This window comes from Ovis canadensis, chromosome 21 (genome assembly GCF_042477335.2).
Source record: "Ovis canadensis isolate MfBH-ARS-UI-01 breed Bighorn chromosome 21, ARS-UI_OviCan_v2, whole genome shotgun sequence".
NCBI classification, from domain to species: Eukaryota; Metazoa; Chordata; class Mammalia; order Artiodactyla; family Bovidae; genus Ovis; species Ovis canadensis.
The window spans coordinates 58129940-58143915 of NC_091265.1; the positions used below are offsets into that span (position 1 = coordinate 58129940).

The window sequence follows — 13976 nt, forward strand, 5'->3', positions numbered from 1 at the left end:
ACCTGATCTGAGATGCTCTGGGGGCTCCATTCCCCTCTCTTCCAAACTCTCATGCTTCCTAGGCATTTTCAGAGTCCTTCTCTGGCTTTCTGGGGTGGCTTCAACTCTCTGCTAGCACTGACGATCTCCAGCCATCATTTTAGCTTTACAGGCATGGCCGCATTCTTCAAAGCACAAAAATCACTCCTTTCTCTCCCTCATTCACACCAAAGTCCATTGATTAAATTATTTTAAATATTCCTCTGAAATTGGTGAAGATGGAAATTTCTAAATTTTCTGGTGCTTATGAGGCAGAAAAAGCAAGATAAATGGTCTCGTCAAATTAAACTTTACATTGGGACACTTTTTAGACAATAAAGAATAAAGATGATGTATAATTTTTAAAAGAAAATATTTCTTGGGATATTTCTGTGGCTTCTGGATGAAGGCACAGTTGGCCCTAAGCAACGAGTTACAGGTTTCCTTAAAGGCTTTCTCCCCTGAACTGCTCTGGCAGTGGGGTGGGGGGGGGGGGGAGGGGGGGGTGCGGGGAGGGTGTCTGAAAAGGGCAGTAAAGAGAACTTCTGAAAAGAGTTCTTTGCTCCTAGGAACATTCAGCAGATCTTCCAAGATGTTAAAAAGCATCACAGACTAGGTTCATCATAAGAAGCAAGTAAGTTCCCTTTCCTACAAAAAAAAAGTTAAGATGAGTATGTGAAATGCTTAGCTCAGTGCCTGGTGCCTAATAGATAACATAACAAATATTAGGTTCTTCCCACCCTGAGAGTCCAGGGGCCTATGAGCACATATATTGGATGTATTTCTGGAGGGGCAATTGGGTACATTCTAGATTCTTCCAGAAGCTCACAATTTTCTTATAAGGGGCCATGGAGAGAGGAAGGCAGGGGAGGGAAGGAGGCCTGGGTTCTCTCTGCCAGCTCGGCTGCTCTTCCTCTGCCTGGGGTTTTCAGCACCTTCAGGCCGTCGCTGGTTTGGGTCTTATGCTGTCCACCACGGCTGAGAGCACCGCCCCTGCCGCCTTCGCTCCCTCCATCAGCACGTGCTCCACCTGCAAAGGAGACCAGCTCACAGGACCCTCGGTGAGGCTCCTAGGACCCCGCCCTGCCCCACCCCTACCTCACCACCCTCTTCAGGAACTGGCCTGCCTAGGAGGAAGCAGCCCAAAGATGCTAGAGCCGCGAGAGACCTGGACAAGCCAGGATTGTCCAAGATGGACATCAGAGGCAGGAGGCAACCTGGGCTCCTAGTTCTCTTCCTCCCCCAGAGCCATTCAGCCCACGGTCTGCCTGTAGTGTGGCAGTCAGAAGGGCACAGCCACTGAGTCCCTTATTCTATGTACAGGGAGTCTGAGAGGTGGGGAGGGGAGCTCCCTAGGACACGGTCACACAGGGATCAGTTTCACAGAGACCTGGGCTTAGGTCTCCTGAACGCCCAGCCCAGGCTCCTTGGGAGGACCTCCTATCACCCCCTTGCTCCCTGGCGTCTTCTTTTCACATGCAAATGCTCGTGAGACAGGAGACCCCTCACACCAGGGCCCACCGAGCCTGCAGCACTAGAGCTAGGACTCCCGAGAGTGGAATGCCACACCTGCTGGCTCCTGGGCACGCCGTATCTCAGGTCGTTGACAAAGTGCTCGCAGTTCCCCTCGATCAGGCTGTACTGCACAATCTTGTTGATCATCTTCTTTGTCCGCTGGATGATCTTGTCCACAGGCAGGGGCAGGTACGTCCCATCCAGCTTGTTGTTCACCTTCCAGGAGCAGCCGTGCAGCACGTCCTCCAGACGACTATATTTCACCACTGCCCGGTTGCTGAAGACAGAAGTGATGCTGCCAGCCTCAAATTCCTCACCTGGCAGCCAAAGACAAGCCAGAGTTGGGAGCTGCAAAAGGCCACGGTACAGAGCCCCCAGCTCACTCCAGGGGCTGGGTGAATGGCTTCTCTTAGGGCCCCAGTTTCACTGTCTCTAACAGGCACAGAGAATGGGAGTGGGGCTAAATGAGACGCAAAGGGCCAGCTTCCCCAAGAAACCTTCTGCCCTGTTTTCTGCACTCCCCACTTTCAACCCTCACAGCAATCTCTTTCTCACCAAGCTCTGGAAGCACCTTATGGTGTGGTCCCAGATTCCATTCTGTGTACTGACTCGACCAAGTCCTAGGACTTGCTTTCCTTACCAGAACCCAGGGTGACAAGCACCCTTACATGTAAGAGTCATTGGCTCCTGGGGGAAGGATTATGGCTTCCTGCCAGGCCTTCCCCTGCCGCCCCTGCAGGGGCGCAGGTGAAGCCAAGAGGCCATGCCTCAAGAAGCCAAGAGGACTCTAGATGGGACCCATTCCAACTAGCTTCCACCAAAGCCATTCTCCCTTTCCACTCAAGCATTAGGATTCTCCTTGATAGTTTATTTAAAAACAGGGTTCCACAGCTTTGAAGAAAGAAACATTTGAAGCTGCTGTATTATCATACCCAGTCCTTAGAGGAGAGCCTCAGAGAGGGTCAGAAACCCACTCAAGGCCAGGTAAGTGGCAGTTTAATACAGGACTGTTTTCCTGCTACAACCATATGGATATTTAAACATGGGAACCCTCCCCGCTGTAAGTTATGTGAGTGCAAGAAATGTCCCATTTTCTTTGCGAAGCATTTGAAGTCTATCTGCTGACTTCACAAAAGCTGGCAGTAGGCAATTCAGCTTTGGGGAACAAAAATGGCAGAATTCATTTTTAGAAGAAGATCTGACGGGGAGGGTAGGGACATAACTGTTAACTTATCCCTATAACAACTCTGGTTGTACCAGAAGTTTCCTGGATTTAGCCTGGAAAGGAGAGGGGAGATGAATGCGATGTGAAATGATTTTCCATTTTTCACATAGGCATCCAGACAAGAAGTGGGACAGGCAGTCGGATGAGTGGGGAAGCAAAGCAGGAGAGAGGGACTCTGCTCTGCGGGAAGGTCCCAGCCAGGTGAGAGGCTGGGCCAACCGAAGGGGACAGGACATGGGCAGGAGAGCCAGTAGCTCAGTCATGTCCGACTCTTTGCGACCTCATGGACTGCAGCACACCAGGACTCCCTGTCCATCACCAACTCCTGGAATCCACTCAAACTCATGTCCATTGAGTCGGTGTGATGAAGGTGTGCCCACAGGCATTTGGTATCAGTGCCCTTTTGTAATCTCAACTTGAACAGGCAGTACTTGCGCAGGAGGCAAAATGCCAGAGGCGCCAAAGATTACACAGTGGAGCCCCAGGCCTCTCCATCTCCAGCTCCCCCAGGTACCATCTCCTGAGGACACCATGTGACCAATGGTTCTAGATGTCCAGTTTTAAGCTGTTTCACATTCCGTGCTGTAATCTTCTACTATTACCATTTCCACCCCCATCAAACCTCAACTAAAATTTAATTAGTCACCTGTTTAATCTCAGCCCTGTGCTCATGCTGAAATGAAAGGAGAGCAGTGTCCACACTGAGGGTGAAGCCACCTGGGATGGGTCGGAAAAGCAGGGAGATCCAGTGAGGGTGGAGCTGCCAAAGGTGACCAGGAAGCCGGAGGCGGCATTTGGGGACAACGGGAAGGAAGTGGGCAATCAGAAGGCATAAACATCTGCACCCCTCCCGGGGAATCCTCAGAAATAGAGGAAGATCTTGAACTAAGCTGTGTCTGACTTTGCGACCCCATGGACTAGAAGCCCCCAGGCTCCTCTGTCCATGAGATTTTTCAGGCAAGATTACTGGAGTGGGGTGCTATTTCCTTCTCTGAAGGATCTTCCTTGCATCTCCTGCTGGGCATACGGGCTCTTTACTACTGAGCCACCTGACATCTCTATTTTAAAAGAAAAGGTGGTCTAGGTGGTCAGGGAACTTAGGGATGTTCTTCACACTTGCATCTGTCTTAGGGCTGGACACTCAGTGGTTTTTGATGGACAGAGACCAAGCTCAATCACACAGTAAATTAAGGTCCAGTCATGCTTCTGGTGTTTTATTGCTGAAGTAAGGTAGCAGCTGAAGGACACCATAATTAACTGTCCCTTTTATGCTGCTAACTTCAATATCAATATTTCAATAGAGCAGTGGTCCCCAGCCTTTTTGGTATCAGGGACCATTCTCATGGAAGACAACTTTTCCATGGGTCAGGACAGGATGGCTTCGGGATGATTCAAGCACATTAAATTTATTGTACACTTTATTTCTGTTATTATCACATTGTGACAATTTGGAAACGTGAGCAATGGGGAGCCACTGTAGATACAGATGAAGCTTTACTCATTGGCCCCCACTCACCTCCTACCATACTGCCCAGTTCCTAACAGGCCACGGACCTGAATCAGTCCATGACCCAGGGGATCACTGCAATAGAGCATCCGCACTTACTTGGGGGAGCCAGATGAACCACACAATCGTCTTCCACATAGATGGCCCAGTGCTCATAGCCAATCCGAAAAATCTCAATCAGGTCTCCAGGTCTGGGTTTTGGTTTATCCTATGATGGAAAAACAAAATAAAATGAGACTTCACGTGCCCAGGGAACTGCAGAGATCCTGTTTGGGGATCAGCTACAACTCCGTGTGAAGACACTGCCTTTCATCACATTACAGAAACCCAGGCTGTAAGAGGATATCTCCACACGAATGACTGAAGGACCCACCCACTCCTGCCACCATCTTAAAGCCACAGAGGCTGACAGTGCCAGCTCCAAATGCACGCACGGCCTTCAGTACCTGATGGAACTCTTGCACACTTTCTCCTTGACGCTGAGCATCATGCAAACTTTTTCAATAGAGGGCGCTAGAGACACTGCAAGAGGAAGGAGATCTCCTGCAGGTTCTGGCTTTGTTACTGCTGCTGCTGCTAAGACGCTTCAGTCATGTCCGACTCTGTGCGACCCCATAGACGGCAACTCACCAGGCTCCCCCGTCCCTGGGATTCTCCAGGCAAGAACACTGGAATAGATTGCCATTTCCTTCCCCAATGCATAAAAGTGAAAAGTGAAAGTGAAGTCTCTCAATCGTGTCCGACCCTTAGCGACCCCATGGACTGCAGCCTACCAGGCTCCTCCGTCCATAGGATTTTCCAGGCAAGAGTACTGGAGTGGGGTGCCATCGCCTTCTCCCAAACTCTTAATTCTTGGGATAAATCTCACTCAGTAATGATGTATAATCCTTGGCATCACCGACTCGATGCACATGAGTTTGGGTGAACTTCGGGAGTTGGTGATGGACAGGGAGGCCTGGCGTGCTGCTATTCATGGGGTCACAAAGAGTCCGACAGGACTGAGTGACTGAACTGAACTGAACTTTTCTTTGCCTGATTTTAGTATCAGGGTACTTTCGTATTGGATAACACTGACCTCAGAATGAGTTGGGAAGCATTCCCTCCTCTATTTTTTAGAGTTTATGAGGAATTGGTAACTTTTCTTTTTTAGAGGTATAGTAGAATTCTCAAGTCAAGCCATCTGGGCCTGAGTTTTTCCTTGTGAAAAGATCTTTTATTTACAAATTCAATTTACTTGTAGGTCTGTTCAGATTTTCGAGTTATTCCTGAGCTAGTTTTGTAATCTGTGTCTTTCTAGGAGTTTGTTCATTTCATGTCTGTTTTCTAATTTGTTAGTATAAAGTTGTCCATAGTATTCCTTTACTATCCTTTTAATTTCTGCAAGATTGGTAACAAGCTCCCTCTTTCAGTTTTGATTTTGGTAATTTGAGTTTTCTCTCTTTTTTTCTTGGTCAATGAATGTAGCAAAAGTTTTGCCCATTTTATCATCTCAGAGAACCAACATATGGCTTCCTTCTACTTGCTTTGAGTTTAGCTAGCTTTCCTTTTTCTAGTTTATCAAGGTAAGAACTTGGATTCTTGATCTGATATCTCTATTCTTTTTTAATATAGGCATTTATAGCTTATATAAAGCACTGCTTTAACTGCATCTAATAAAATTTGATAGGCTGCGTTCATTTTTAACTGAAAATGTCTTCTAATTTGTATATTTTTATTTCACCCATGGATTATTTAGAAGTATGTTTTTTAGTTTCCAAATGCATATTTCCCAAATTTCATTGTTATTGATTTATAGTTTAATTTCAGGTGAACAAAGAAATATTTTGTATGATATCAATCCCTTTAAATTTGCTGAGACTTGCTTTATGGCCTAGAATATGATCTCTCTTGGGGAATATTCAAGTCTGCTTAAGAAGAATATGTGTTCTATTTTTGAGCAGACTATTCCGTAAAAGTCAGTTAGGTAAAGTTGATTAATATCATTGTTCAAATCTTCTATATGCTCACTGATTTTCTGTCCAGTTATTCCATCCAGTATCAAGAGTAGAGTATCTAAGTCCCAAAATATTATTTCTGAATTGCCTATTTCTCTCTTCAATTCTGTTAGCTTTTCTTCATGAATTCGGGGCTTATATTGTTAAATGTATATGTGTTTACAATTGTTATATCTTCCTGATGAATTAATCTTTTATCATCAAAACTGTTCCTCTCCTTAATAAAATTTCTTAAAAGTCTGTTTTTTTATATTAATATAACCACTCCAGCTGTGGTTCTGCTTGCATCCTTCTACATCCAACCTATTTATGATCTTGAATATAAAGAGTGCCTCCTGGGAATTGCCTGGTGGTCCACTGGTTAGGACTCAGCACTTTCACTGCCATGGCCCCAGGTGTAATTCCCGATCAGGGAACTAAGATCCTGTAAGCCATGCAGCCAAAATAATAAATAAATAGTTTGTCTCCTGTAGGTGGCCTGTAACTGGATCTTGTATTGGCAAGTCAGACGATCCTTTTTTGGACTGTTTGAGTCACAAACTGCTGTGAAACTGTGGATTCAAATTCCCATCTGGAGTCCTTGATCCAATATAAGCTCCATGACTTTAAAATTAGTTAGAATAAAAGCTAAAATATATATTTATATTCCTTTACAATAATAACCTATGTAATTGCCTTTACTGGTGCTTTGTATTTCTTCATGTAGATTAGTCACTGTCTGGTGTGACTTCCTTTCAGCCTGAAGAACTTTCTTTGCTGCTCCCTTTCAGGTAAGTCCTCTAGCAACACTTTCTACCAGTCTTCACTTATCTGAGACTTCACTTTATTCCACCTTTATTTTTGAAAGATAGTTTATCAGACATAGGATTTCTGGTTGACAGCTTTTTTTTTTTTCCTTTTGTCAATTTTCATACACCATCCCACTGCTTTCTGGCCTCCGTCATTTCTGACCAAAACAACAGCTATCAGTTTTATTGTGGTTCCTTTGTACACGATGAGTCTTTTTTTTTTCTCTCTCTCTCTCGTGGCTTCAAGATGTTTCAACTGTTTTGATTCTGATTCCCCCAGAGCTGGCGGTTGCTGCTACTTGTTTGTTTAGAGGCCTGCCTGGGTTAATTCTGCAAAGTCTGTTTCCCTCACAGTATTCAACCCCTGGTGCACCTGCTCCAGTTTTGTTTTGTTTTCTTGCTTTTATTTTTAAGTCTGACATGGGCAGTAACTGGTCAGAGGCTGACACACCTCTTGGGCCAATAGGGCATCACGTTTTTTCCTATGGAGCTTGGTGTGGTTTGGAGAATTCATTCAAGGTTCTAAAGTTGAAAAGTCTGTGAGCTGTTATGTAACACTTTCTGCATTCACAAGGCCTCATGCTCCTCCAGGAATGGAAGGACAGGCCCCTCCAGTGTCTGCTGACTGTATGTGCAGCCTGTGCAGCCTATGCAGCCCTTCCAGACCAGCAGCTTTTCTAGGCCCTCTTTAACTGTCTCAGTACCTGCATGTCTGTATTAAATTTCTGGCTGGTCTGTTAATCTATCGCTTGTCCCAACAAACACTGCAACCTCAAGCTAGCTGCAATTTTGGCCTTCCATGATGTTTGTCACTTAGGTAACTATTCTTTTCAACAACATCCCTGGGCATGGAATTTTCCACATTCTGTTTCAAATAAAGTTTCCCTCTGTGGCCACTGCCAGTCCTCCTGGCATGTCCCACCCACTTTCCCACCACAGAGCCGGGGAAGGTAGGGGATGGAGGGCATACAAAGACACTACGGATCTCCATTGCTCTGAGATTCCAGGATTCAGTAGACTTTCTGGATTTAATGTGTATCAACTTACTGTATGCTCTTGGTCAAATTCCAGAATTTTATTTATTTATTGGTTGTGCTGGGTCTTTGTTGCTGCACAGGCTTTTCTCTAGTTGTAGCAAGCAGGGGCCACTCCTCCTTGCGGTGTACAGGCTTCTCATTGTGGTGGCTTCTCTTGTTGCTGAGCATGGGCTCTAGGGAGTGTGGCTTCAGTAGCTGCTGTTCCCAGGCTCTGGAGCACAGGCTCAACAGCTGTAGCACATGGGCTTAGATGCTCCATAGCATGTGGGGTCCTCCGGGACCAGGGATTGAGCATGCCTCTCCTGCATTGGCAGGTGAGTTCTTTACCACTGGGCCATCAGGGAAGCCCCAGAGTCTTTAAATCATTGTATTTGACAGTTTCATCCAGCTTTATTTTTGCTATTTGGGGAGATTTTCTGAGATCCTCAGCCATTTCAGAAGTCCTGCCCACTTGAGGGAATAAATTTTTATGGGCACAAACCAGACCATTGACTCAGCAATACTACATGGAAGAAATTGTGGCCAAGAAAGATGAAGTGCTTTGCCAAAGTCATTTGCAAGTCACCTGGCAGAGCTAGGACCAAAACCAGGTTTCTACCCCCTGATCAAACCAACTGAAAGAGAAAATACAATAGCAACTGAGTTCCCACTAGAGGGCGCCCCAAACCAGCCTTCCCGTGTGGACCATGAAATCACTATCCTTGCTGAGTTTTCCTGGAATAGCTGCCATTAAGACAGAACAATTTATTCTGATGCTAGTCTAAGCCAGAAAAAAAAAAAATCAAAAGAAATCCACATGCTGGCCATCAAGGATGTTTAACAAGCTTGGTACAAGAAACAGAAAGTTTCAGCACTGAGGGAAGTGGATTTTAGAATTTTAACCCACCTGCAACATTGCCACTGGATAAAGGTTGTTGTTGTTCAGTTGCTAATTTGTGTCTGACTCTTTGCCACCCCATGGACTGCAGCACTCCAGGCTTCCCTGTCCTTTCCTATTTCCCTGAGTTTGCTCAAATTCATGTCCATTGAATTAGTGACACCATTCAACTAATTCATCCTCTGTCACCCCCTTCACCTCCTGCCCTCAATCTTCCCCAGGGTCAGGTCTTGTCCCCAGCATCAGATGGCCAAAGGATTGTAGTTTCAGCTTCAGCACCAGTTCTTTCAATGAATATTCAGGGTTGAATATTCTGAATGAATTGACTGGTTTGATTTCCTTGCAGTCCAAGGGACTCTCAAGAGTCTTCTCCAGCACCACAGTTTGAAAGCGTCAATTCTTTGGCACTCAGCCTTCTTTACAGTCCAACTCTCATATCTGTCCTTGAGTACTGGAAAAACTATAGCTTTGACTATACAGACCTTTGTTGGCAAAATGATGCCTCTGCTTCTTAATATGCTGTCTAGGTTTGTCATAGCTTTTCTTCCAAGGAGCAAGTGTCTTTTAATTTCATGGCTGCAGTCACTGTCCACAGTGATTTTGGAGCCCAAGAAAATTAAATGTCACTGTTTCCACATTTTCCCCATCTATTTGCCACGAAGTGATGGGACTGTATGCCATAATCTTTGATTTTTTGAATGTTGAGTTTTAATAGGGGTAGGAAGGTGAAAACTTGAATGGAATTTACAACAGACTTAATAGTCACCTGCTCTCTTGCTGAAGTTTCTCCCACTATAAACCGATTGTATTGAGCTTTGGGTCTCACCTTTGGCTGCACATGGAAATCCCCTGCAGAGCTCTTAAATATTAAGACTGATCTGGAGTATGGCCTGAGAACCAGAGTTTTAAGAGCTCCTTGGGTGATTCTAATGGCAGCCAAGGTTGTAGCCATACTGGAAGCTTTTCCAGGGTCTCATCCTCCCTTTATCCTTGACTTTACCCAGTCCCCAGCACTTCATGAACCTCAAGGAACCAGTCTATATCCTCCAGGTTGACCTCCAGTCCCAGCTGGTGCTCCAGTCTTCAAATCCAGATTAAGCTTTCTCTGCCCTTTAACTCTCTTTGAAATAAGCTGTCACTTCAAAATCTTCCATCCATCTTGTTATGTATTTCCTTTGCACAGGCTGGCAGCCCAGCCCTGGCCCTTCTCCCAGAGATAGGCATCTGTTTAGAAAAACCAGTCTTTCATAAGGCCCCTAGATGATAAAAGTTTCTGAAAGTCTTATAACTCTGAGGGGTGATACAAGGAAGTGGGTGGAGGGCTTATTCCTGCCTACAGCAGAGGCGAGGGTTCCCTGAGGCAGGCCCTTATGTATGGACAGTCTCTTTTTAGTGACCAAAAGCAATGGGAAACACAAGTTAAAGTCAAAGAAACAGATTCAATAGGAGTCAAAATTGGCTCTTTCCTGTAACAATCTGTACACATGTGTTCATAAGCAGCTTTATTTGCAACAGCCAAACACTAGAAACAACCCAAATGCCCATCAATGGGTGAGTGAATGAACAAATAGTGATCTATCCATATAATGAAATACTACTTAGTAATAAAAAGAAATAAACTATTGATAACATGCAGCAACATAGATATAACTTGGAATAATTATATGAAATTATGTGAAAGGAGAGAGACACAAAAAAGCCCATACAATATGGTTCCATTTATGCAATCCTCTAGAAAATGCTGACTAATGCATAGCAACAGAAAGCACATCAGTTGTTGCATGGGGATGTGAGTGGAAGAGGGAGGGGTTTACAGAGGGGGACAAAGAAAGCTGTGGGAGTGATGCAGATGTCTGTGCCCCCTCCAGGGATTGAACCTGCACCCTTAGCACTGAAAGCACAGAGTCCTATCCATTGGCCTGCCTGGGAATTCCTGGTTATTCGTTTTCTTGATGGTGGTGATGATTTCATGGGTGAATACACATGTCAAATCATACCCAATTGTATACTCTGAATATATGCAGTTTATCATATGTTGGTTATACCTCAACAATGCTCAATAAACAGATCCATAAAGCTGTTTCTAAACAATTTAAAGGCATCAGTTCAGTTCAGTCGCTCAGTCGTGTCCGACTCTTTGTGACCCCATGAATCACAGCACGCCAGGCCTCCCTGTCCACCACCAACTCTCAGAGTTCACCCAAACTAATGTGCATCGAATCAGTGATGCCATTCAGCCATCTCATCCTCTGTCGTCCCCTTATCTTCCTTCCCCCGATCCCTCCCAGCATCAGGGTCTTTTCCAATGAGTCAGCTCTTCGCATGAGGTGGCCAAAGTATTGGAGTTTCAGTCTCAGCATCAGTCCTTCCAATGAACACCCAGGACTGACCTCTTTTAGGTTGGACTGGTTGGATCTCCTTGCAGTCCAAGGGACTCTCAAGAGTCTTCTCCAGTACCACAGTTCAAAAGCATCAATTCTTCGGCGTTCAGCTTTCTTCACAGTCCAACTCTCACATCCGTACATGACCACTGGAAAAACCATAGCCTTGACTAGAAGGACCTTTGTTGGCAAAGTAATGTCTCTGCTTTTGAATATGCTATCTAGGTTGGTCATAACTTTCCTTCCAAGGAGTAAGCGTCTTTTAATTTCATGGCTGCAATCACCATCTGCAGTGATTTGGGAGCCCAAAAAAATAAAGTCAGCCACTGTTTCCACTGTTTCCCCATCTATTTCCCATGAAGTGATGGGACCAGATGCCATGATCTTCATTTTCTGAATGCTGAGCTTTAGGGCAACTTTTTCACTCTCCACTTTCACTTTCATCAAGAGGCTTTTTAGTTCCTCTTCACTTTCTGCCATAAGGGTGGTGTCATCTGCATATCTGAGGTTATTGATATTTCTGCTGGCAATCTTGAGATTCCAGCTTGGGCTTCTTCCAGCCCAGCGTTTCTCATGATGTACTCTGCATACACGTTAAATAAGCAGGGTGACAATATATAGCCTTGACATACTCCTTTTCCTATTTGAAACCAGTCTGTTGTTCCATGTCCAGCTCTAACTGTTGCTTCCTGACCTGCATACAGATTTCTCAAGAGGCAGGTCAGGTGGTCTGGTATTCCCATCTCCTTTAGAATTTTCCACAGTTTATTGTGATCCACACAGTCAAAGGCTTTGGCATAGTCAATGAAGCAGAAATAGATGTTTTTCTGGAACTCTCTCTTGCTTTTTCCATGATCCAGCGGATGTTGGCAATTTGATCTCTGGTTCCTCTGCCTTTTCTAAAACCAGCTTGAACATCAGGAAGTTCACGGTTCATGTATTGCTGAAGCCTGTCTTGGAGAATTTTGAGCATTACTTTACTAGCATGTGAGATGAGTGCAATTGTGCAGTAGTTTGAGCATTCTTTTGCATTGCCTTTCTTTGGGATTGGAATGAAAACTGACCTTTTCCAGTCCCGTGGCCACTGCTGAGTTTTCCAAATTTGCTGGCACATTAAAAGTGGTCAAACAGGAGATGGTAAGAGTGAACGTCAACATTCTAGGAATCAGCGAACTAAAATGGACTGGAATCAGTGAATTTGGCTCACATGACCATTATATCTACCACTGTGGGCAAGAATCCCTTAGAAGAATTGGAGTAACCATCAAAGTCAACAAGAGCCCAAAATGCAGTACTTGGATACAGTCTCAAAAACGACAGAATAACCTCTGTTCGTTTCCAAGGCAAACTATTCAATATCACAGTAATCTAAGTCCATGCCCCAACCAGTAACCCTGAAGAAGCGGAAGTTAAATGGTTCTGTGAAGACCTACAAGACCTTTTAGAATTAACACCCAAAAAAGATGTCCTTTTCATTATAGGGGACTAGAATGCAAAAGTAGGAAGTCAAGAAACACCTGGAGTAATGGGCAAATTTGGCCTTGGAATACAGAATGAAGCAGGGCAAAGGCAGGAGAACGCACTAGTAATAGCAAACACCCTCTTCCAACAACACAAGAGAAGACTCTACACATGGACATCACCAGATGGTCAATACCGAAATCAGATTGATTATATTTTTTGCAGCCAAAGATGGAGAAGCTCTATACAGTCAGTAAAAACAAGACCAGGAGCTGACTGTGGCTCAGATCATGAACTCTTTATTGCCAAATTCAGACTTAAATTGAAGAGAGTACAGAAAACCACTAGACCATTCAGGTATGACCTAAATCAAATCCATTATGATTATACAGTGGAAGTGAGAAATAGATTTAAGGGACTAGATCTGATGGACAGAGTGCCTGATGAACTATGGATGCAGGTTTATGACATTGTGCAGCAGACAGGGATCAAGACCATTCCCAAGAAAAAGAAATGCAAAAAAGCAAAATGGCTGTCTGAGGAGGCCTTACAAATAGCTGTGAAAAGAAGGGAAGCAAAAAGCAAAGGAGAAAAGGAAAGACATAAGCATTTGAATGCAGAGTTCCAAAGAATAGTAAGGAGAGATAAGAAAGTTTTCCTCAGCAATCAATGCAAAGAAATAGAGGAAAACAACAGAATGGGAAAGACTAGAGATCTCTTCAAGAAAATTAGAGACACCAAGGGAACACTTCATGCAATGATGGGCTCAATAAAGGACAGAAATGGAATGAACCTAACAGAAGCAGAAGATATTAAGAAGAGGTGGCAAGAATATACAGAAGAACTATATAAAAAGATCGTCATGACCCAGATAACCACAATGGTGTGATCACTCACATAGAGCCAGACATCTGGAATGTGAAGTCAAGTGGGCCATAGGCAGCATCACTATGAACAAAGCTAGTGGAGCTGATGGAATTCCAGTTAAGTTATTTCAAATCCTAAAAGATGATGTTGTGAAAGTGCTGCACTCAATATGCCAGCAAATTTGGAAAACTCAGCAGTGGCCACAGGACTGGAAAAGGTCAGTTTTCATTCCAATCCCAAAGAAAGGCAATGCCAAAGAATGCTCAAACTACTACACAATTGCACTCATCTCACACGCTAGTAAAG

At 44.5% G+C, this 13976-nt stretch overlaps 1 protein-coding gene across 3 annotated transcripts in view; it reads right to left on the bottom strand.

Annotated features, from left to right (window-relative positions):
* Nucleotides 1–775: 775 nt before the first annotated feature.
* Nucleotides 776–13976, bottom strand: part of PLAAT5 (phospholipase A and acyltransferase 5) — a 28910-nt gene continuing 15709 nt past the window's right edge. For all 3 annotated transcript variants that reach the window (XM_069566048.1, XM_069566049.1, XM_069566047.1), the window contains exons 4-6: nucleotides 4365–4473; nucleotides 1588–1850; nucleotides 776–1048 (exon numbers count right to left, since the gene is read on the bottom strand). In XM_069566048.1, coding sequence (XP_069422149.1) covers nucleotides 956–1048; nucleotides 1588–1850; nucleotides 4365–4473 — 465 coding nt within the window. In that variant the 3' untranslated portion in view covers nucleotides 776–955. The remainder of the gene's footprint in view (nucleotides 1049–1587; nucleotides 1851–4364; nucleotides 4474–13976) is intronic.